The sequence below is a fragment of the Schistosoma haematobium genome, chromosome 1 (assembly GCF_000699445.3).
Source record: "Schistosoma haematobium chromosome 1, whole genome shotgun sequence".
In the NCBI taxonomy this organism is placed as follows: Eukaryota; Metazoa; Platyhelminthes; class Trematoda; order Strigeidida; family Schistosomatidae; genus Schistosoma; species Schistosoma haematobium.
In genome coordinates, this window is record NC_067196.1 from 1,561,552 (window position 1) to 1,585,875 (window position 24,324).

At 37.9% G+C, this 24,324-nt stretch overlaps 1 protein-coding gene across 2 annotated transcripts; it reads left to right on the forward strand.

Moving 5' to 3' along the window:
- Positions 1–1,592: 1,592 nt before the first annotated feature.
- On the forward strand, positions 1,593–14,654 carry MS3_00001686 (uncharacterized protein). 2 transcript variants are annotated; one of them, XM_051209155.1, is made up of 8 exons: positions 1,593–1,860; positions 1,899–2,076; positions 6,872–7,075; positions 7,119–7,261; positions 7,297–7,453; positions 7,489–7,615; positions 10,459–10,569; positions 13,182–14,654. In XM_051209155.1, the coding sequence occupies exons 3-8, from the start codon at positions 6,981–6,983 to the stop codon at positions 13,578–13,580; spliced, it is 1,032 nt and encodes a 343-aa protein (XP_051072886.1). In that variant the 5' UTR covers positions 1,593–1,860; positions 1,899–2,076; positions 6,872–6,980; the 3' UTR covers positions 13,581–14,654. The 2 variants fall into 2 exon arrangements, with proteins under 2 accessions (XP_051072886.1, XP_051072887.1); XM_051209156.1 differs by lacking the exons at positions 1,899–2,076; positions 6,872–7,075; positions 7,119–7,261; positions 7,297–7,453; positions 7,489–7,615 and adding an exon at positions 7,773–7,931 and having other exon boundaries at positions 1,809–1,860.
- Positions 14,655–24,324: the final 9,670 nt, after the last annotated feature.

The window sequence follows — 24,324 nt, forward strand, 5'->3', positions numbered from 1 at the left end:
ATTTGAAGTATTAATTCTCATATATCGAGTCATTTCTCATATTCAAGTAGAAAGGCTAAGTTAATGTATCTGGAGCCGTGCTAGTGTTAGATATGATAATAACTTCATAATAGTTTTTAGAAACTAACGTCATCTTTAGCCAGAATACATAAGGGTTAGTTATTAAGGGTTGAGCTGAATCAAGTTTACAAAAGACAGTCAGAGTTTTCGGCGCAAACTGACACCAGCTATGGCTCGATGCTTCGCATCTCATGTCCTGAAGCTAAGTAAAGCTGAGGTTAAGATTCATATCAAGAATTCTAAAGAGAAAATATTACCTAGCTTCACTGAACATTCTCAAAGACCCATTGAATCGCACCAAGTAATTTAAAAAAATAATCCAACTTATGAGCAGTTAGTTTCTGTCATTGAAGTTGGTTAATTTTTGAACTCTACATTTCGGTTCATAGGAAACAGTTTATCGGTTCCAAGCACATGGGGAATCAACTACTGATAATTTTCATTTCGTCAATATTAACAAACAGGTTATTAATCTCTGTAGCTTGTCACATATACGCAGAAGGCACTTTGTGTACCAAGGCAGAATGCAGGTTAGGATGAATGGGGATGGCTGTAAAAGACAAGGACAAAAGGAAAGTTCAGTCAGGAATCCGGCAAGAGCACACAATGCACTAGGATTTAATGAAGAACGGAAGAAGCAATCATTAGTAATAGCATAGACCTCATATTAGAACAATCGTGTTGTCAATATTTGAGGCGCATCGTTTGACACACAACATCTCGCACCTTGAATTTCGCTCGAAATACATTTGACTTTGTCTCAGTTCTGATTGACCAACTCAACGTTGTCAGTAAACTATAATGCCTATTGATTTACATTGCTTCCTATATAACGCAAACGAATTTCGTGAGTTCAATGAATGGTCAACTAAGATTTTACCATGTACTTTGTATGTACAGTTGTTATCGTAGGCGCTCAAATGACACTGTAATTATCTTCAGACAAGACGCAATCCGCTAAACTATCATAGAGATAGTAAGGTAATTATTTCAGCCGCAAACATCCTCCAACTCATAACTTTCAAAGTATTGGGAATGCAGCTGCGAATATATCGCGAAAGTAAACACTTCTCTAAGTCTTCGACATTGATGCTGACACATTCTATCTGAAGGTGCACAGCCACTCGTCCGCACCGAGTTACGTGTAGCTACTCCATGATATTCACCTTTTGCGACCACTAACAAACTTATAATAAATGCTTCTCAACACATCATAACCTGTCAAATGTGTTTTACAACTCAATAGTTCCTGACTTCTGATTTCATTGAGTTGGTACTCTTATATTGTAGTTATGTAGCGGACAAGAGATTTTTCCAACCCTGAATATATGTGGCACTATTTGAGGCATTTTCGACAGTCAACACCAAAAGATCAGGGGATTGAATTATCACGGCAGTACAGTACTCTATCACATATAACAACTAGTCGATTAAACAGGGAATTATTGTTGATAACAAGCATTTGAGGAAGTTTTAGCAGTTATCCACTGTTTTCGATTATTTTCATTTGTTATTTCTGGTGGTTTGGAGGTCTATATTTCATATCAGTATGTCTCACAAAGTTTTGTGACTACGAGAAAAGCCTACAATCAAATAGCAATAATGCCTAATTTCTTTCTTCAAAGAAATAAGAGAAGAACTCGTGTAATACATAAGCTTCTTACTACATAGACTTGGGACTCAGGGAATAATGTGTTCGCTATATTTCCTATAGAATTTTGAGAATTGAAGCTCCAACGCGCTATTTCATCCTCTGCGGAACATGTCATAAATTCGGACTGTAATGTGTCTATACTAAAAGTTAGTATTTCGGTTAATAAAATTGTGTTCTGCTCCAGATTGTTCCATTATGTAGACTATACTAAAAATTTCAGGGGGTAACAAAATTTTGTACTTGGTATATTGTAAAGTGTTGATTTCGGGGTTTCCATGGAAATGAGCCCATCCGTTCTTTATACAGCCTTGATATATATTCAAATCCACTTGTTTAATCAACTGGAAATTATCTTTTTTTCTGTAAGTTGCCATGCTGACTTAATCAGCAAAAATTTCTGATCCCCTTCATTTAAATGTAGATGATCAGAAATTTTTTTGAAACAATTGTTTCTTGCTATAGCAAAACATCAAACTAATTATCATGATAGTCAGCTTGATTTTATTTAAACGACTTGTTGTTAAATGTCCTCTGCACATAATACAATGTATTATGTTATGAACACAACACAGGGTGGAGGGTATATACCCCTTCAAAGAGCTATATAGCTCTTTGAACATTCCTACCACTACCAACCAAAATTTACTTGTTGAACTTGTCTTATTCCCGTTGGGTTATTCATGCAATAACCATACCTGGCTTACCAATTTTGGGGAACTAGTTCAGTTGGTTTTGAGTCTTCTTGTATCTTGAATGTAACCATCAACTATAGTCGACCTATTTGGGCACCATCACCAATAACATCTTATATCAAAAATGACTTTCAAGGAAAGCATATTCCTCCCAAAACATCTTTTCACCAATCAAAATTTAACTATGGCTAGGGTCTATAAACCTAATTAATCTATTTTAAACCTAAAAATACTTCACATATCCCACCACCATTTATAACAATTATAAAATCTTATTTGTTACGAAGATTTCCGGAGATGGTAAATAGTATGATCTTGATTACCCAGTGTGACACTACTTCTCGTCTCGTCATGCCTATTTGAAAACAGTCATCCTCTCAACAAAGCACTAAGCTGTAACTGAACAGTTTTTATAACTTGGTCCCCGAATGCCCTAGTATGGCCAATAGCGGTGTGGTCTCGCCCTCCCTCTCGAAATACTCTCATATGGCCACGCGTATACAGCCTCTGCCAGGGAAGTCTTTCTCACTGCCTTCTCATGGAGGGGGTGTTGTTTACGAAAATGAGAGGATGAAAAGTGAATGTCCGGCGCTTTAACCGGATCCCAAACCAAATCAATGGTGCACATGGGCTCCAGTATCTTGTGGGAAAAAATGGCGTATGAACCAATCGTTGGTCAGCGGCTGCCATGAGGATGCGTCTCCTCACGATGCTCTACTTCCTTGTGGGTTAGACCTTTAAGTCAAAGGCTCGGGGTGTGGCCCTCTAAGAAAACCACCTGCTTCGTTCTGGGCACCCGGGCAGTATCACAGCCCACGCACAATTATGATGAACTATCTATTTTTATGGAAAATACTATTCCTGCTGCGAATAACAATGAAATAATTCACATTATTATTGTTACTATTATTGTTATTATTATTATTTACTACGTCATTTATTCACACTTTTATTCTCACTCTGTGTATACTTGTTTTTCGACTTATACACCAGCTCGCCTATGGTGGAAATTCGGCTCTATCTAAACGTTCTCGAGCCACTGCCTGGTTGGAAATTGTATGCTGCCACCAAGTACGATTACTGAAGCAGTTTTTCTGAAACCACGTGCACCATTCAAACTTGTTGCCTTCAACGTTCGCACACTTATAAAGGTCAGACAGCAGATAGGGCTGGCTATGTCTCTGAAAAGTTTTAATATCGATGTTTTTTGTTTATCCGAGACCCGTATTCAAGACTCTAGGGAAGTACTTCAAATTCGCTCTCCATCTGTCGCTTCGAAAAGCTTGTTTTTATGTGCGTTTATCCGGCGACCCTGTGGCATCTTCGTCTGGTCTTGCTGGCGTTGGCGTCGCACTAAGCGCTAGAGCTGAGGCAGCACCAATCGATTGAATCCCCATTAACAGTCGGTTATGTGCTGTTAGATTAGAGAGTTCCATCAAAGTGAGAAGAAATCGGCGTGAGAAACGATGTCTTTTCAACATCTCCGCCTATACTCCGACGGATTGCAGCCCGGATGCAATCAAGGATGAGTTTGACTACCAGTTATCTGTTCTTTTCCAGAAAGTGCGTTCGACAGATATTGTAGTACTAGCCGGAGACTTGAATGCTCAGGTCGGGCGTCTAGCACAGAAGAGAGTCGTTTAGGTGGCCGATGGGGACTTGTTGGTCGCAGGACAGATAACGGGGACCGTCTACTTCAACTATGCACAGACCACAACCTGTTTCTGGCTAGCACTAACTTTCGGCACAGTCATCGCCGATGTGCCACCTGGCGTCCTCCCTCTGCACATCAAGCCTGGACTCAGATTTAACACATCGCCATCAGCTACCTCTGGCGTGGTTGTGTACAAGACTGCCGCTCCTTTTGGAGTACCTATCTGGACTCTGATCATGCCTTGGTCTGCGCCAATCTTGCCTTACTTTTCAGTGGACAACGAAGTGACCGCCAGCAAAGGATTGATGTTAGCAAGCTGGTTGCAACTTCTGTTGCAAGTAAGTGTCGAACCGAGCTAGTTTATAGGCTAGCTACCATTCTACTGAAAAGTATAGATGAGCATTGGTCGCAATTGCATGACGCCATGAAAATGGCGTGTACAGTCAGTTGTGGGTTTGCGAAACGTCCCGCTTATAAGCACTGGGTTTCTTCTGGTTCCTTACAACTCATTGAAGCCCGTTGGTCTACTCCGGGTGACCGTGAGTTTGACCACAAACGAAGGATGTTACGCAAAAAAATCGGGCAAAGCTTGCATAAGGACCGAGAAGCCTGGTGCTCGGAGCGTGCTAATGAGCTGGAAGCAGCTACTGCATCTGGTAATTACCGGAAGCTCTTCCAACTCATCCGAGACACTGGCTGCAAGAAGTCTGGTGTGAGCGAAACAATCAGCGAGGATGACGAGATGCCACTCACTAACATCCATCGACGTCTTGGACGATGGGCAGAATTTTTCGAAGGGCAGTTCAACTCACCTGCTGATCCGGCAACATTGGTCAGACTGTCCTACCCTCCGTGGCCGGTGACGACTGATCCACCAAACGAGGAGGAAGTCCGCAAGGAACTCCAACTCTTGAAGCGCTAAAAATCACCGTGCTCAGATGACTTACCTCCGGCTCTTTTTAAAGATGGTGGTGACATTCTGACTAAGGAATTGACGATGTTGTTTACAAAAGTCTGGGAACTAGAGCGTGTACCAACGTCATGGAATGAGTCGATAGTTGTCCTTATCTTTAAAAAGAGTTCACGTCATTCCTGTAAAAACTATTGGGGGATAAGTCTACTTTCGATTGCGTCCAAGCTATTGGCTTCCGTCATACTTCGTACGTTGTTCAAAACCCGAGAAAGATTGACTCGCGAGGAGCAGGCTGGTTTTCGTTCTGGTTAAGGATGTATTGATCATATCTTCACCCTCCGCCAAATGTTAGAACACCGCCATACTTATCAAACGCCAACAATCGTAGTGTCTCTTGACATCAGGGCTGCCTTCGATTCGTTGGACAGGACTGTTCTCTGGGATTGTCTATTGAAGAAGGGTGTGTCTGAGAAGTTTATTAACATCCTGAAGGCCATATATACAAACAACTCAGGCAGAGTGAGGGCATACAACCACCTCTCTCCATTGTTCCATTCGAGCAGTGGGGTTAGACAGGGTTGCCCAATCTCACCATTCCTCTTCAACTTTGCCATCGATGACATTCTGGAAACAGCTCTGGTGGATGTAAGTAATGGCGGTGTGAATCTGTTGCCTGGAGAAAGACTTCTCGACCTTGAGTATGCGGGTGATATTGTCTTACAGTGCGAAAATACCCAGTGCATGCAATCCACACTTAATCAGTTGGCAATCAGTGTTCGTAGGTATGGTATGTGCTTTGCACCTTCGAAGTGCAAAGTACTTCTACAAGACTGGTAGGATCCTAATCCTGTACTCACCCTAGATGGTGAGCAGATAGAAGTAGTCGAGAAGTTCGTGTATCTAAGTAGCTGCATAAGTGCTGGTGGTGGCGTGAGTGATGAGATCAATGCACGTATAGTGAAAGCCAGAGCGGCTTATGCCAATCTGGGCCACCTTTGGCGCCTTCGTGATGTTAGTTTGGCCGTAAAAGGTCGGATCTACAACGCATCGGTGAGAGCAGTTCTGCCCTATGCTTGTGAAACCTGGCCTCTCCGAGTTGAGGACGTTAGACGACTCTCTGTGTTTGATCATCGCTGTCTCCGAAGTATTGCTGACATCGAGTGCAACACCATGTCAACAATGCAGAGGTTCGGCATCGTGTGTTCCGGCACAGAGACGATAATCCAATTGGTGTCACCATCTTGAATCATCGACTTCGGTGGCTTGGACATGTTCTACGAATGTCGTCACAGAGAATTCCAAGTCGTGCATTATTTGCCGACTCTGGGACTGGTTGGAAAAAGCAGAGAGGTGGTCAGTGTATGACATGGTGTCGTGGTATGAAATAAAGCTGCAAAGGGCTGGCTTCTGTTGGTCCTTCACGACTCTCTGGCTGGGGTCCGAGAGATGGTGCAACATAGTGGCTAGAGACGTTATCAGATATGGCTCAGAATAGAAGCCAGTGGCAATCCTTCTGTATCGTTCTTTTACCTTCTTCATAAAAAGTGGTTGTATCTTCCTTAACTGAAAGATTTCTTCTGATTGTATGTTTCTGTTTCCCCATTATTATTATTATTTTTATTAATATTAATATTACACTGCCTTACACTAATCTGTGGTCGTTATTGTTCATCGTTGTTTTCTCTTGCGCTCCTTACCTTCCTTTTTTTCTTCCCATTCTCATTGTTTTTTGTGGCGCATATATATTTGGTGCCACTTCTACCAATATTGATGTGTTCAAATAAATAAATAAACAACGTTAGAGGTTGATTGTCCCAAAATTCGAACATCCTTATGATTCGGTTTAAATACCTTTTTATCCTTAATGTGATAATTCACTTGTTTTCTTGTTGTTAAAGGTCACTGTACTAGCCAAACGGAATTATTTTCATGCGTACATAGTGAACGCCGAAGTAATACCAAACAAATCAGGATTTTGGAACCTGGTTTCAGTTTTGAACCACTGCAATGGATATTTCCAACATTATTAGGGGTGTATTCATTCGAATCTTCTTGGCTTTACTTATACTGTCTGTCATCCTTAAAGTTGTGAAGGAAAAATTGTATGTTTCCTATTTAAGTAAAATAATTGGCTTTAAAATATAGCATCTTATGGTTGTATGGCCAAAACGCTGATTCGGGAATGTCTGTGTTAACAAGAGGATATATGATATCTGATTTATCAACAAAAAGATTGAGAAATAGTTCTGTGATAACTAGCTTTCAGCCGTCTAGCAGTAATATGTATGGTGAGAGTTAATTACTATTTGACTGACAACTTTAGGTTTTCCGATTCGAGTAACTGTTTCTAGCATTAAAGCTGTCGAGTTTTGTGTCTTACGTGATGTCTCATTGTCTTCTTTCCATGACATGTTGACTAGTGACCACAAAAATCTTAGAGATTATATTGTTACCAACGCTACCGAAAGACATACTGTAAAGTAAGTCTTCGTTGTTTATACTCACTCGATCTTAGACCTGGAAGTCAAGACATATCCATACACGTGAACGTTCAGTCTTGCCCTGATCATTCGAAACGAGATAAATATTCAATTGTTATTGGTCTAGTTTCAAGTACTCTAGATTCACTGGATGAGGAAATAGTAAGTTTAAAAATTCGAATGTAAACTATATGGGACTTAACAGATGAACTAATGTTATTTTAAGCTTATTTGTAGTAACCGTAGTGCGAAAATGCATTCTTTGAACAGGTTTTTGTCCAGATAGTGTTTTCAAAGAACAATGTTTTTCCCGTTTCAGCAACATATGTTGATTAATGTTCAACTTATAACTGTCAACATTATGGACATCGCTTCAAATCTTAATGTGTGACCAAATACAATGGATGGGTGCTATTCTATTCTGGATAAATTCATTTGTAATAGTCTTTATTTCATCCCAATTTATTGGTTGGTTAAAGTGAGATCAGTAGCTGTTTACTACTAGTCAGACAATAATGTGCTTGTAATTATTCAACTAATTATAAACCTTATCTACTCTTTGTGAAGCCATTACTAATTACTGTCTCAAGTTAACTTCATCATATCTAAGCTAGCTTCCTGCATCCATTCCAAAATTTCTTTAAACATCAACCCGTCAGTTATTGATGCGAGCTCTAGGATACGTAGTTGGCGCACAAAATTACTTCGCTTCCTATCATTAGTTTAGGCGCTGAAGCAGACCAGCCCTATAGCAACGTTTTGAAGGAGGTTAAAGTTTATCAAGTATTCCATGTATCATTCCGATCATTTACTCAGGAGCAGCTTAGGGTGAATAGTCACACCTATTGTCAAATTGAGTAAAGACAACTAATATCTTCATATAAGTTTGAATGTGTAAAATTCAACTCAAGAAAATACCTCACAACTATTAGCATAATGATAAACAACTGTTCTTGTTATTGTTCCAATAAAATCTATAGAGATGAAGAACTATGTCGATCAACAAAGATAGATTTCTGTTTAAATTGAGCTGGCGCATACAGATTATATGTTGTAGAGATTAAAAAAACTGGTTTCCGAACCCTGTGGTACAGACTGGATGAGTGGGATACAAACTATCTTTGGAATTCATCTAACATAAAAATCCTTCTAATGTTGCTCCACTACCTTGAGAATTAAATTTCCTATTAAGACGTTTAAGGGGTTCCTTACGAAAACACTTTGATCACTTGAGCAGTACTGCAGTTGTAAGAAAATTCATGACATTTGTCAATGAAGAAAACCAAAAATGATGAGTCGGATTTTCAAAAAAAGAAGTCAAATGTCCTGATGGTTGTTTCGTACATCAATCATTCATAACGATTCATGTCAATTTAATGATATCAAACAATCTTTTTTATTTGAACACAAATGTTGGCAAAAGGGGCCACCAGATACATATGCACCACACAATAATAATGAGAATGGGAAGAGACAAAGAATGTTAGGTGCGTGTAAAAGAAAAAGAGAACAATAACGACTAAAAATTAGTGTACGTTAGTGAAATAATAATAATGGGGAAACAGAAAGGTACAACCAGAAGAAATCTTTCAGTTAAAGAAGCTACAGTCACTTTTTGTAAAGAAAGTAAACGAACGATGCAGAAGGATTGCCACTGGCTTCTATTCTGAGCCATATCTGATAACGTCCCTAACCACTATGTTGCACCATCTCTCGGACCCCAGCCAGGGAGTCGTGAAGGACCAACAGAAGCCAGCCCTTTGCAGCTTTATTTCATACCACGACACCATGTCATACACTGACCACCTCTCTGCTTTTTCCAACCAGTCCCAGAGTCGGCAAATAATGCACGACTTGGAATTCTCTGTGACGACATTCGTAGAACATGTCCAAGCCACCGAAGTCGATGATTCAAGATGGTGACACCAATTGGATTATCGTCTCTGTGCCGGAACACACGATGCCGAACCTCATATAATCACATCTGGTTAAATAACTTATACGATCTTGTATTTCAAACGTTTTGTCATAAAAATGTCAGTTAGAAAATCATATATTTCAGTTTTATTGTGAATTAAAATCTCATTTCATACACAAAGTTCTTTTTTATTAACTTGAATAGAACAGGAACAAAGATTATAGCAGAATATAACATGATTTCATTTTGTTTAGTTAGTTTCTCATGGGGTGCTTAGAACGTATAATATTTTAAAAGTAGATCACACATGGGAGTTTATATCTTCATATAAGTGAAGATGGCTAAGATTGAATATATATATATATATATATATATATATATATATATATATATATATATATATATATATATCATTAGTCAATCGAAGCTAGACTACCATGAAAAACCTGGATGCTCACTAGTGACTGGCTTCAAGAGGTATATCCTAGAGTTCTAGTTGAAAGCAGTGATCAGTGGTGTTCAGTTGGGTCTGTTGTGAGATACTAACTCACTCAAAACATTGGTGGATGTTACTCAATTTCGAGGATTAATAGAAGTTAGACATTAACTCAGTTGGTTGCCGGTCTAGTGGTTAAGCGCTTGCACGCGAAACTGATAGGTCCTGGGTTCGAATCTCACGAGGCGGAATCGTGGATGCGCATTGCTGAGGAGTCTCACAATAGAAACGGCTATTCATTACTTTCAGGTTTTCCATAGTGGTCTAGCTTCAATTGATTCATGATGTCAACCATTAAAATTAAAAATATTAGTTGACTACATAATGAAGTAACTGAGTACTTGTTGGTACCATTTCGGAATAACGTGACTTGATAACAGTCAGTCAGAAATAAAATTAACGTTTGGAATAATCGTCAATGATGTAATAAAATGAAGATATTGTTACCTTGGTAAGAAAAGATTTGTCATTTTACCTGTAAGCAAATAAATTCATTTTAAGGAATCTGATTGCTATGAATTCAACAAATTTTGGAAGAGTTCAGTTATCTATTAGTTACTTTGACATATTGATCCAATTTGGTCGTTTCAGAATATTACATGCTACATAATTCATGTAAAGATTCGAGAAGAGGAACAAGTGAATACAAGTATCATGTATACATATTGGAAAACCAATTGGAACCGTCTTCTGACTCCACAAGTGAGTAAAACTATATTAGTGTTTTGATATTTAGTCGATCGAATCAAATCAAATATTGCATAGATTGACTAAAGTTGGCAAACTTTCGATCCATTTTCAAAGCTATGCATTCACAAATATATATTTACTTCTGAAAATTGCAAGAAAATGTTTGTCAGTAATGGTAATAATAGTATTAATAAGATTTCTAAACATTGTAACAAATATATTCACTTGGTTATTGTTTACTTGAATCTTTCCATTGATGAATAGGTCTGCAATTGATCAGTCTCTTTTTGGTATTTGTGCATAATGTGCAGACTGCCCGGATATTGCCTTGGGTCACATGCATTATATACAAAGATCGGTAGTGGCTAGCAGTGGAATCCATTTGGGTGCGCGTCTCGTCTTATTTTGGACTCGTCAGCTGGATGTATCTGCGTCTGACTTGATGTTCATTCTGGGACTCGTACTCAGTACTGTTCGCTTCTACCTCCATCGCGTTATTCACTTAGATACTGAGTCCTGATAGCCACTTACTTGTGCGTCTTTGATTATAACGCTTGTGAATTAAGGTAATATTGAGGCAACACACACAGTATAAACCTATGTCAATAAGAGACTGATCAATTTAAGTCTTAAACATCAATGGGAAAATTCAAGTGATAAAAAACAATTCCAAATGAATTTAAAATTCACCACGTTGCACAAGCAAGTAGCTATCAGGACCCAGTAGCTAAGTGGATAACGCGCGATGGCGTTTGAAGCGAACGGTACTGAGATGCAGGTACATCCAGCTGATGAGTTTCAAATAGGACGTGACGCGTGCCAAACTGGTATCAACTGCTATCCACTATCCATCTTTGCATATTGTTATTAATTAGTTTTTCTTCTTTGTAGTTGTTTCATTATTAATATAAAACTACAATTTTTTTAGTCTGATTAACTGAAACATATTAAAAACTGTCTCCATTGAGTAGCATATGATACGCAACGCTAACGTCGAAATTTACAATTGATTGATCACTGGGTAGTGATCAATGTCATGTATGTCGGGTCCTTCTTAGTGCAGATCGAATCCTATCGACCAGGTTGCGGTGTAGCCACTAATTGAGGTGATTCGACATTGCGTGCACTATGTTGAGATAGGATGGTGATTGGAGGGTTTCCTGTTGAATACCTCCAACCACTATCTTAGCGTAGAAATCGTTTACAATCAAGTTAGGGAGGCAAACGATAATATAAGTGTTAGTTCATTTAATCATCGACTGTTGGATTTAAACACATTGTTGATAACCCTAATCTATGATCATAGATGTTGAGTGATATCACTCAAAATCAGTGTTTGATGGCGTACTTAGGTTCAATCTATATCCTTCACTTTTCATATTGTTAATTCTCATCTTAATATATCCATATGTAGTGTAACAATTTAGGTTGATTCACATTTTTTTACCACTTTGCTTACTTTTGACTCATTAAGCATTTCATCTGACCACTCTAAGCAACAATGCAAACATGTTCGGGATGCGATTCTTCCCCTTCGAAATGCAAAATCTTACTTCACGATTTGGTTGCATCGACACCTTAACTAGCGATAGGGAATGAAGTAGTTGAGCGTGTCGACCGCCTCACTTATCTCACTTATATTGGGAGTCTCATCAGCCCTTGTGGTCTGGTGTGTGACGAAATCTCATCACGGATATAGAAGGCTCGACTAGCTTTAGCTAACTTGCGTCATTTATGGCGTAAGCGAGATGTCCTTCTACCAACCGAAGGATGGATTTACTGCGCAGTAGTTCCTTTCGTCTTACTTTATGGCAGTGAAACATGGCCGGCAAGAGTAGAGGATATTCGTAAGTTACTAGTGTTCGACCATAAGTGTCTTTGAAACATTGCTCTTATATCCTGGGACCACCGAGTAAATAACTCAGCTGTTAGGAAACGGGTACTAGATAAGGATGGCAAATCAATTGATGAATTAGTGAAAATTCATCAGTTGAGATGGCTGTAACATGTGTTACCAAGGCCCAACCACCGAATGCCTCAACGCGCAATGTTCTATGATGTAGGAGTAGGTTTGAAGAAATCTAGGGGGGGGGGGCAAACTAAAACATGGCACAAGTCCATGAATTCACTGACAAGTGGACTGAGCCATGTTGGAAGGTGTAGACTACCTGATTGGGATCGGCGCGATGATAGCGACCGATGGTTAGAGACGATGAATGATATGGCTTAAGATAATTTGCTATGGTGCAGGTGCATCCACTCTTTGTGTTCTCCCAAATTCTAATCTTCTGAGTTCTTCATGTCCTTTATTTTTTCTCTTTCGAAATTTATTTCATTGAATTATACCCCTTGAATAACATCATCCCGACTACTGCCTATACTTTTACTACCTCTACCACTATGGAGTTTGAATTGACAATTGCTTCTCTGTCATATGGCAACTCGAACTGATGTACGTACGTGTGGAGTTCTACGTTGTTACTGACTGATTCATGATGCGTTGTTTGAATACAAACATTTAAATAGAGTTATCAGCATTGTTTCTTGATTTCAGGGTAATTTATTCTCAATGTAGTGGTAACCTTTCCATAATGTCTCATTGTTTTTTCTTCTGTTTTGAATAGATCCTTTTTGATGCTGGTGAAAATATGAACACAATTGATGAAACTACTATTTTACCAACGAAAACAATCACATCATATATAAATAATGATAAAGTTTGTCAAACATGGCAACCATGTTGTTTCATATGTCTTTCTATAGAAACTACTTATAATCTACGTGTACTTTTACCATGTCGACATGCAGTGATTTGTTCAGATTGTTTTAAATCATTATATAAATCAGCAATGTTTACAGTAAATCATCATTTAATTGGATTTATTACTTGTCCAATATGTCGTACACCTATAAATTCAACATTATTATTACCTAGAATTAATTCTAATGATGAATTAGATAGTGAAGTCACTAATGTCATGAATGGTGATATCATAACTAATATTACAGAGATCTCTATGTGATTATGATTAGGTATAGGATCATTTATTTTCGTACAGCGTAATGCATTCATAACCAGTGTAAAATAATATTTTATAATCATTATATTGTCTTTATTTTATTGATAGTTTTCAATTATTTTCCTATTCATGTGAAGTTAACGTCGTAATTAGTTGTATATATGTCAGTCCCTTATGCCAATGAAAAACACACACGTTAAAATGAAACTACTTGTATTTTGTCAGTAGTATATTCCCGTAGATGATAAATATTATGAGAGGAATGATTTTAGATGTTACAGATTTGAAAAGCTTGGAAATGTATCCTGGAGCACATGGGCACTGTTGGCTTGGAACTAGAGTTTATCACCTTCCCTAGATGGATCATTTGTACCCACCAGGTCGGTTAAAACGCCGGACATTCGCTTTTCATCCTCTCAATTTAATAAATAGCACCCCAGTGGCGAAAAGGCAGTAACTAGGACTTCTGTGGTAGCTGCTGTATACGCGTGGCCATGTGAGAGCATTTTGAGAGCGAGAGAGCTGTCTCCCCCATTCTCGACCTAACCAGGGTATTTGGTGGCTTACGAAGACATTCTGTAATTTTGCACTAAACAATAAATTGGTGTCGTGCACCAGAATTCGCGTTCACTACAGTAGTGCTAGTCGGAGAATCGAATATTCAGTTTGGGCATCTAGATACAGAAGAGGGGCGTTTGGGTTGCTTAATGGGTCTTGTTGGTCGCAGGTTATGTAACGGTGACCGTCTATTTCAAGTTTGCGCAGATTACAACTTGTTTCTGGATAGCACTGACTTCCGGCAAATTCATCTCTGATGTGTTACCTGGCGTTTTCCCTCTTCATCTTAAATCTAGACACAGACTGACCACATTTCGATCAGCTACCGGTGGCGTGGTTATATACAAGACTGTCGCTCCTCTTAGAATATTTATCTGGACTCCGATCATACTCTTGTTTGTGCTCATGTTACCTTGCGTTTCAGTGGCCAACAAATTCATCGTCCTAAACGGTTAATTTTCAGCAGATTAGTTACAGTTTCTGATGCAACTAAATATCAAACCGAGTTAGGTTCACGACTAGCTATCATCCCACTGAAAAGTATAAATTTGCACTGGTTGCAATAGTATGGTTCCATGAAAATGGCAAGTTACGTAGCTTGTGACTTCAGGAAACGTTCCGCTTTTAAGCACTAGGTTTCTTGCGGTTCCTTACAACTCATTGGAGCCAGTCGGTTTATTAAGGATGATCGAGAGTTTGATCATAAACTAAGACTGTTACTCAATTAAATTGTGATAAGCTTGTGTAAAGTCCGAGAAACCTGGTGGTCGGAGCGTGCCAATGATTTAGAAGCAGTAACTACATCTGGCAACTGCTGGAATCTCAGTTCATCTGAGTCACTGGCAGCAAGAAGTCTGATGTGAATGAATTAATCTGTAAAGATGATGGAATGCCATTCACCATGATCTACCGACGTCTTGAACGATAGTTCGGGTTTTTCCAGTACCAGTTCAACAGGTCTGCCGTCCTAGCGACATCGTTCAGACTGTTATGACAAAGTTTCGATTTGGCAACTGGTCCGTGTGACTCAACATCGCGTGTACTGTGTTGAGATGAGACTGTGTTTTGAGGTAATCATCAGAAAACTTTGGGTATAAGTTTCGGACTATTTATCACTCGTCAAGAAGACGGTGCTTTAATCATGAAGGACCTAATTACACTTGAAGGGTTTGATCCATATCACCCAGCTTCACAGTTAAAGGCGTTACCATTGAGCTATCTTGGCCGCGATTGGGCTCCTATAGAACCTGAATAACTCATCTGTAACGTCTCTAACTGTGAAGCTGGGAGAAACGGGATCGAATTCCTCAGCGAGCATTAGGTCCCACATGATTACAGCCACTCCTTCTTGACAAATGCCAAATAATCCAAAATGTGGGTTTAAGTTTTCCTGTTGGCAACATCCAAACATCTCTCGATATTGAGCCATCTAGACTAGTAGCCAGATTGCAACTTGGCCGATAGAATTCGATCTGCACTAAGAAGGACCTGACGCACATAACTTTGATTACCACTCAGTGATCAATTAATTGTAAGTAATGGTATGTGACAGCAGTCCGTAAATAAATCACACATTTTATTTGGTACATTTTTGCTGTTAACTTGAAATTCATTTTACGTCGTATTTCCTAGTCTAAGTTTAGTAAAGGATCAAGCCTTTTTATCTGATTGTCAGATATTATTCTTCATGGAAACATTGTTATCAAATTCTTTCATAACCATTTAATCTAAAGTTCATAAAGCATAGAAATCTACTTCTATAAGTTAAAATCAGTAGAATGATTCATTTCATTTGAAATTAATCATGAAATATTCAGTAAAATTAATTGAATAATTTGTAATTGGTATAATGTGATCAACAAGTTAATTTTCACGATTTTTGACCGTTTTTTCTATACTACTTAATCAGTAGTATAATTTTGTATCGAAAAATAATCTGAAAAGAGCATGAATACAAAACTGGTTGAAGTTTTGATGAATAGATCTGTCCTTAGTTGTGATCCTTAATATTATGACTAAAATGTAATCAAAGAAAGTAATTCATCAAGTAACAGATCTTTAGACAGCAATTCTGTACATTTTAATATGAACGCATGAAAAACTACTTTGAAAGCTTTTGGTTGACATCATGAATCGATTGATGTTAGACCACCATTGAAAACCTGGAAGCATTGGACGATCGTTTCGTACTATTGTGCGACTCCTCAGCAGTGCTCGCTCCCACTCGGGGGACTCGAACCCAGGGCCTTCACTTTCGCACGTGAACGCTTATCTCTAGACCACTGAACCGGCATCCGACGGCGTTAATGTCTAACCTCAACCTATTCACTTTGAAAACAGTGCAAATATTTAGTTCGCATTTTGTAATAATCAACCACTCTGTGAATTGACTAATACTCAATCGGAAGGTATTCTTATTAATAAATTACACTTGGGATGATTCAATTAATCAATGCTCCGATCGGGAAGCTTGTATTTTCTTCCAAATATTCTGATTATGAATCCCCATTATAATCAGAATTTGAACCTTCTCCTAGTTATAACACAGTACAATTAATATGTAGCTATATATACAGTTCTTTAGATAGACATAATCAATATTAGGATTTAACTTTTCGTTCAAGTTCACAAAAGAACACAAGGTCAGATCAAAATTCGTTTCCAATTCTTCACTATACGATCACAATTTCGACAATGGCACAATCTCACAAGTCTGGATTCAGTCACAGTATTAGTGTTCATCAGGCTGATTATATGCTAATGATGAAGCCAAGTTCAAATCTAGTCACAAGTGACTTATCTTGAGAGAATTCTCTCAACAATTAAAACCTAACAGTTGATTATTGTATTTGTATTAATAGAGATATTGGTAGATATCAAACTACTAGCTTATGGGTGTTAATTTCATGGGAATATAACAAACCATAGTCAATCAGTCCTCTAAAATCATACACACCCAAATATTATTGAAAAATATATTCCATAGCTTTCTGTTACTGTTTTTCTTTCTAATGTGGTTTTTATTTGTCAATTTATAATTACTAACTTTTTTTAAAATTTGACATATATATACAGCATACTATTATTTCGTTGAATAATCTCATGATTGAATATCGTGAATTGCCTCGATCTTATGTATGGACATGGAGGATCCACCTAAGGGAGTTGAAAAGCCCTGATTCCAAACCAATGGTACGCATGGTTATGTTCCAGTATCCTGAAGGAACAAATGTTGTACGAACCAATCGTTGGTTACCGGTTGCCCTGGGGTTTCATCTCCTTACGTCACCTCACTGCCTTATGGGTTAGACCTCTGGGTTAAAGGCTCCAAGTGTGACCTCCTAAGAAAACAGCTGTTTCGGTTCGGGGGCTCGGGTAGTATTATAGCCACCACACAAATTAATGATTTGTGCGGTGCATATATATTTGGTGCCTCCTCGTACCAATGTTTATGTGTTCAACTAAATAAATCAATTACAATTTAACTATTATAAAACTCGATAGTGTCTCAACTCTTCATTACATGAATGACAATACCTCAGACAATGGATGAAGGGTTGCGCAAGATTATGGATCGATTGACAATAGATATTAACACTTTTGGATGCTAGTTCAGTAGTCAAGAGTTTCAGCATTCGCGCACGAAATCAGAGGTCCTGAATTCGTGTCCCTTTGATGCGGAGTTGTGGACACATATTGATGAAGGGTTCCATACAAGGACGAAGGGACCATCCAGTACTCCTAAGTTTTCAATGGTAACCTATCTTAGGTCGACTCGTTATTTCACCTGTGAAAAGATATTATAGTTGTTTAATACAAGCAAGATATAAATAGAGTAAATTTTAAATGTTAGATAGTCATATCAAACTAAATATCTATTGATCAATTCAAATTTTTCTACTTAAGACGATGTGAGGATGAACCACGAGTTAACTCAAGGAAGTTCAGAAAGAGCCGAAGACATTCCATCCAATCATCCTTTGGAAGAATATTCTAGAACCTCGATGTATAACTTCCTTATTAGACAAACCACTGTATAAGGATTGGATGACTAGATTGATGATTTCGTTTTTACTAAAATCTATAAATACCTGAGAGTTTTGTACCATATTTAATATAGTTTCGGAATAGAATTCCTTTCACTTGTGCACTATCTTCTCATTTGCGACTTGGAGGGTTCTAGCGTTCTATTGTTCAATTAGTACACCGTATACCACCATAGAAAACTATAATGGTCTAGATTCAATTGACTCATAATCTCAACTATTGAAATATTTTTCTTCTTAGTTATTAAAGTTGGATTAAACAAAAGAAAAGGTGTATTATTATGTCACGTAAATGAATACACATGTACTATTAGTACACATGGTTTACTATTTATAAATGTGATATTAGAATAGTAGTTATTGTTTGAATGTTCTTAGAATAACCCTTATGATTGAATTGATCAATTCATTGTATTCAATAAAGAAAATTATATAGTATGGTGACAATGCTTTTTACATACAAAAATATATTCTTATATTAGACCATGAGCCAATTGAAGCTAGACCACTATGGAAAACTTGGAAGCACCGGACAGCCGTTTTGTCCTACTGTGGGACACCTCAGCCGTGTGTATTCACAATTTTGCGTTGTGAGATTAGACATTACCACCGTTGGATGCCAGCTCAGTGATCTAGAGGTTAAGTGATCGAGATCGATAGGTCCTTGGTCTGAGTCTCGCGAGGCGGGATCGTGGATGCGCACTGCTTAGAAGTCTCGCAGTAGAACGAAACGGCCGTTCAGTGCTTCCAGATTTTCCATAGTGGTCTAGTTTCAATTGACTCATGATCTTAACCATTGAAATTACTATAATATCCACTAAAATCCTATCTTATATTGGACCGTCACTAAAGAAATGATCTTCGATCTATTCAAATTTTACTATTCAATTATAGCATTGATTATTATTTATTTCGTTCTAAATGGATAGTAAGAATAGTAGATAGCTTCATGAACTGTTGCTGCATCTTGATTCGGTAGTTCAAAGAGTTCTTCTACTCTAGCTACCATCATGAGTGGAGGTAGATTGAATAATATTAAACATTGAATGAATGACAAGCATATGAATAAATATGTTCTCTGTTATACTTAAGTATTTTACATTGGTGAGATTTATTATGAGATCCATTAAGTTTTTAAGCCTTTCATTAACTCTGGATAAAAAAAACTGATTCATAATAAAGAATTAGATAGACAACTAATTATTATTTAAACACAGAAATATTTGTACAAAGGGGTACCGAATACATATGCACCACACAAGTCACTTAATTTGTGTGTGGGCTATGATACTACTCAAGTGCCCAAACCAAAGTAGGTGGATTTCTTAAGAGACCACACCCGGAGCCTTCGACCTAACCGTCTGATCCACAAGGCAGTGGAGTAACGTTAGACGATGCAGTCCCATGGTAGCTGGTGATCAACAATAAGTTCACACACCATTTGTTCCCTCAGGATGCTGGAGCCAACCCATGTGCACCATTGGTTTACAATCAAGGTTTTTCAACTCCCCTAGGTGAACTCTGGGTGTCCACCAACCCAATTAAATCGCCAGACATTCACATTTCGCCCTCCCAATTTCAGTAATGCCGCGAGAATACAGTGTAGGACGTCACTGTCAGTGGCTGTATATGCATGGCCATGTGATGTCATTTCGAGAGTGAGGGCTAACTCTCCCCACCCTCGGTCATATCAGAGCATTTGGTAGCAAGGCCATATCGAGGCAATCCACACAGGATGCATATATGCCAACATGAAACCGATCCATTGCAGTCCTACATAACAATAAGACGATACAAATAAAACAATACCAAATGAATAGAACAAAAATGAGTTCCCTGTAGATTACCGATATGCTTTATTGACCATTGCTTACTACTAGAGAATTTAGGTCAAGGACTTTCTATCACCTGCTTCTAAATACCTAACATCAAATAGTTATTTATATACAATTAGTTTACAGAGATATATGAGATGATGGAGAAGATTTGTAGCTCAGGTGATTGCTAATTAGTAGTCAAACGCCATAACATATCTTCACTTATATCAATGCACGTGGACAACTGCGGACATACATCCGACTTGAAAAATATGAAAATTTTGAATAGAAGCAATTCCAAAAACATCAGAGAAGTTTTAGAAGCTTGGGACTCAGATCAATCAACAAACACATTGAAATCGATCCAATTTATCAACCAAACATAAGTCTAAAAATCAAACCAATGGGAGATATAACCAAAATAAAGAAGTGAACAATGACAGCTTCAAGGTCAACAAGAACTAGTCAACATCGACGTCTATAGGGAAAGCTATGAATCACATATGGAGAAATTCAAACACTTCACTTCTACCTGAAGTTTAAGTTGATGATGTCGTTCAGAAGAACGATGAAAACTCCACAACCAAAGACACCCGTTCAGCTCAGAGAACAAAACTCCATCAGAAACGGAGATTTATATTCAAAAGAACCATATGTGACATAACTAAGGTACAATCTTTTGAATACATATCGAACTGAGGTTAAAAAACTTCTTTTTGGGAATGGGGAGTAAATAACTTATCCGTAGGTTATCTGACTGCGATAATGAGTTACTTGAGTAACTATCTGATACAGTCTGATAATCAGTTGATCAAATACTCAGAAACCATTACAAGAATTACGTAAATAGAATTAAGATGAAGTTAGTGAAATGAAGTAAATGTCATAGACATCATCAATTGTTAAGTTGATTAAGATTTTGAACAACATAAAAAGTTCTCTTCTGAACATCACAGAATGTTCTTGGAAACTCTAAGCGAATGAAAATGAAATGATATGCCTATAAAGTTTTTGTTAGTATAAGGTTGTGGAGATTATTAAGTTTCTGATTGAGATTATGGATTGGTTGATATGAGACATTAACACCATTGGATGCCGTTTCAGTGAGAAGCCGTGACCAGTCGAGCTAATCCATATCAAGTAGAGACAGTTATCTACCTCAGTACAATGGAAGATGATCGTGCAGTTTCGTGGATTGATTGAGATTAGACATTAACACTGTTGGATGTCAGTCGGTTCAGTGGTCTAGAGGTTAAGCGTTCGCGCACGAGACTCAAGGCGCTGGGTTCGAGTGTGACATGCGGGGTTGTGGATGCGCACTGCTGAAGAGTCCTACAACAAAACGAAACGACTGTCCAATGCTTCTAGGTTTTCAATGGTGGTTTAGACAGTTAATCCAATTACGTAATATTCTTGAAAAACACACATAACTGATATATGTAGTATTTATATAAATGTTAATGAGTGATTACTTTGAAGGTTAACATAAATCATTGTTGAATGATGATATACTAAGTATATGTAAATTAAAATGTAAAATATTTCTATAGATTCACATTGGTTTTATGTAATGTTGTTTAATATGATAAGGTTACAGAATAGATTCAGTCTGTGAATGTTTGTTTATTTCAATGAAAGAATGTGATTGATTTTTAAAGAATTAGATAGTTAGAATAATTAGATGGTGGTTGGAGGTAGTTGACAGTAAACCTTGGATCCGGGTTTCGTGCTACTTGGCACTCGTCAGCAAGGTGTACCTGTAATCTTGAGAGAACTGGTGCTCCCTGGCGGAATCGATCTCGTCTCACCCAGCTTCAAAGTCAGATAATTTACCATTGAGCTATCCGAGCCGTGATCGACCTTCTGTAGGATTCGATCTGAACTAATAAGGACTAGACACGCATGACATTGATTGCCACCCAGTGATCAATCAACTGTGAGTTAAAGTAATATTTCTATTGTACAGAAATGAATCTTGTTCTATGCTATTTATAACAACAATATCAATGAGTTCATTAATATCACCTTCAAACTGCCCTCAAATAACCTGGTACGGGTTGAGAGTGGGAAGAGTTTGGTCTCCCTCTTAAGATGTTCTCACATGGTTACATGAATACAACCGCTGCCAGGGAAGTCCGATTCACTGCCTTCTCTAGACATTACTGTTATTTACAAAATTATGGGGACGAAATACGAATGTCCGGTGCTTTAAACAGCTTAGTGGGTATGAATGATCTACCTAGGTGAGCTGGAAAACCCTGATTCTAAACCAATGATACACATGGGCCGGCTCCAGGATCCTGAAGGAATAAATAGGGTATGAACTTGTGATTGATCACAGGCTATTATGGTACTGCATCTCCTTATGTTGTTCTACTGTCTTGTGAATCAAACCTTTAGGTCGAAGGCTCTAGATGTGACCTCCTAAGAAAGGCGTCTGCTTGTGTCTGGTCACCCTGACGGTATCACATCCCAAACACAAAACCAGTGACTTGTGTGACACATATGTATTTGATGCCCCTTTGTACCAATATTTATATGTTCAAATAAATAAATAACCTTCAAACGATGTCTTTGTTCTGTTTGCTCTGTTGTAATAACCTGGAATGACAAATAAGAAACAATCTTATTTGATTTGTAATCTTTAATTTTTACTGATTGAAATCATGAGTCAAATGAAGCTAGATCACCATAAAAAACCTGGAAGCACTGGACGGCCGTTTCGTCCTAGTATGAGACTCCTCAGCAGTGCGCATTCACGATTACGCACACCGCGAGATTCGAACCCAGTGAAATTTCTAAAATCTCCACAAAACCCCTTTTGATAATAATCTTTAATTTTATCGTACAATTTACACTTGTTCACTGGAAAATATCATCTTAACTTAATAGTCTGTATACAAATCGAAGTTTTAATTATAGTAGGAAATTGAATCATTTAGGATGTAATAATGATTACTATAATATAGCCTGTAAAGATTCAACCATTATTTCTGTTAGCCAATTATTGTTTATATCAAAAGGAATCACTTCAATAATTGAACACTTCATCATAACCTTTAATTCAAGTATTTACAATTGATGGGTCACTGAATGATCGATAGAATTTGATCTGTACTAAGAAAGATTCTTATATACATGACATTGATCACCACCTAGTGATCAATCAACCAATTATAAATACATCTCAGTTTTACATTAAGTCAGTCGTGACTTGGACAACTCAGTAGTAACACCTCTGACTGTGTAAATGAATGACACAGAATCGAACTAATAGCATCAGTTCCTTAAAAAAGATTACAGGTATGAGTGCCAAATAGCACGAAACCTAGATTCAGAGTTTCTTGTTGACTACATTTCAATCACCATATTATTTAGTTTTACTCTTATCTCAGACAATGTAACATATATTGAGTACATAATACTAAGGATTTAGTTTATTTATTTTACATTCATGATTTATTTCTAGACAAAATGATCTGTGAACCATGAGTTGACATTCATTACACAATTAAAAGTTTATAATATTGAGTTTTAAAGCAGGGAAGAAGCTGATCAATTACATTACCTCACCTTCCAACTCAATTCACAATTACAGAGGTATACAATTATTATACTACAATCGGGATTATATCAGTAGTGTTGATCATTATTACCGGTGTCAGGCAAGGTTGCTTACTCTCACCCTTCCTCTTTCTCCTGGTGACTGACTGAATCATGAAAACGTCAACATCTGAAGGAAAGCACGGAATACAGTGGACATTTAGGATGCAGTTGAACGATCTAGACTTCGCAGATGATCTGGCCCTCCTATCGCACACTCAACAACAAATGCAGGAGAAGACGAACAGTGTAGCAGCAGCAGTAGGTCTCAATATACACAAAGGGAAAAGCAAGGTTCTCCGATACAACACTGCATGCACCAATCCAATCACAATTGACGGAGAAGATTTAGAAGATGTAAAAACCTTTACATATCTGAGCAGCATCATTGATGAACATGGTGGATCTGATGCAGATGTGAAGGCGCGGATCGGCAAAGCAAGAGAAGCATATTTACAACTGAGAAACGTCTGGAACTCAAAGCAACTGTCAACCAACACCAAGGTCAGGATTTTCAATACAAATGTCAAGACAGTTCGACTATATGGGGCGGAAACCTGGTGAACTACGAAAGAAATCATCCAGAAGATACAGGTGTTTATTAACAGTTGTTTACACAAAATACTTCGGATCCGTTGGCCAGACAATATCAACAACAACCAACTGTGGGAGAGAACAAACCAGATCCCAGCGGAGGAAGAAATCAGGAAGAAGCGCTGGAAG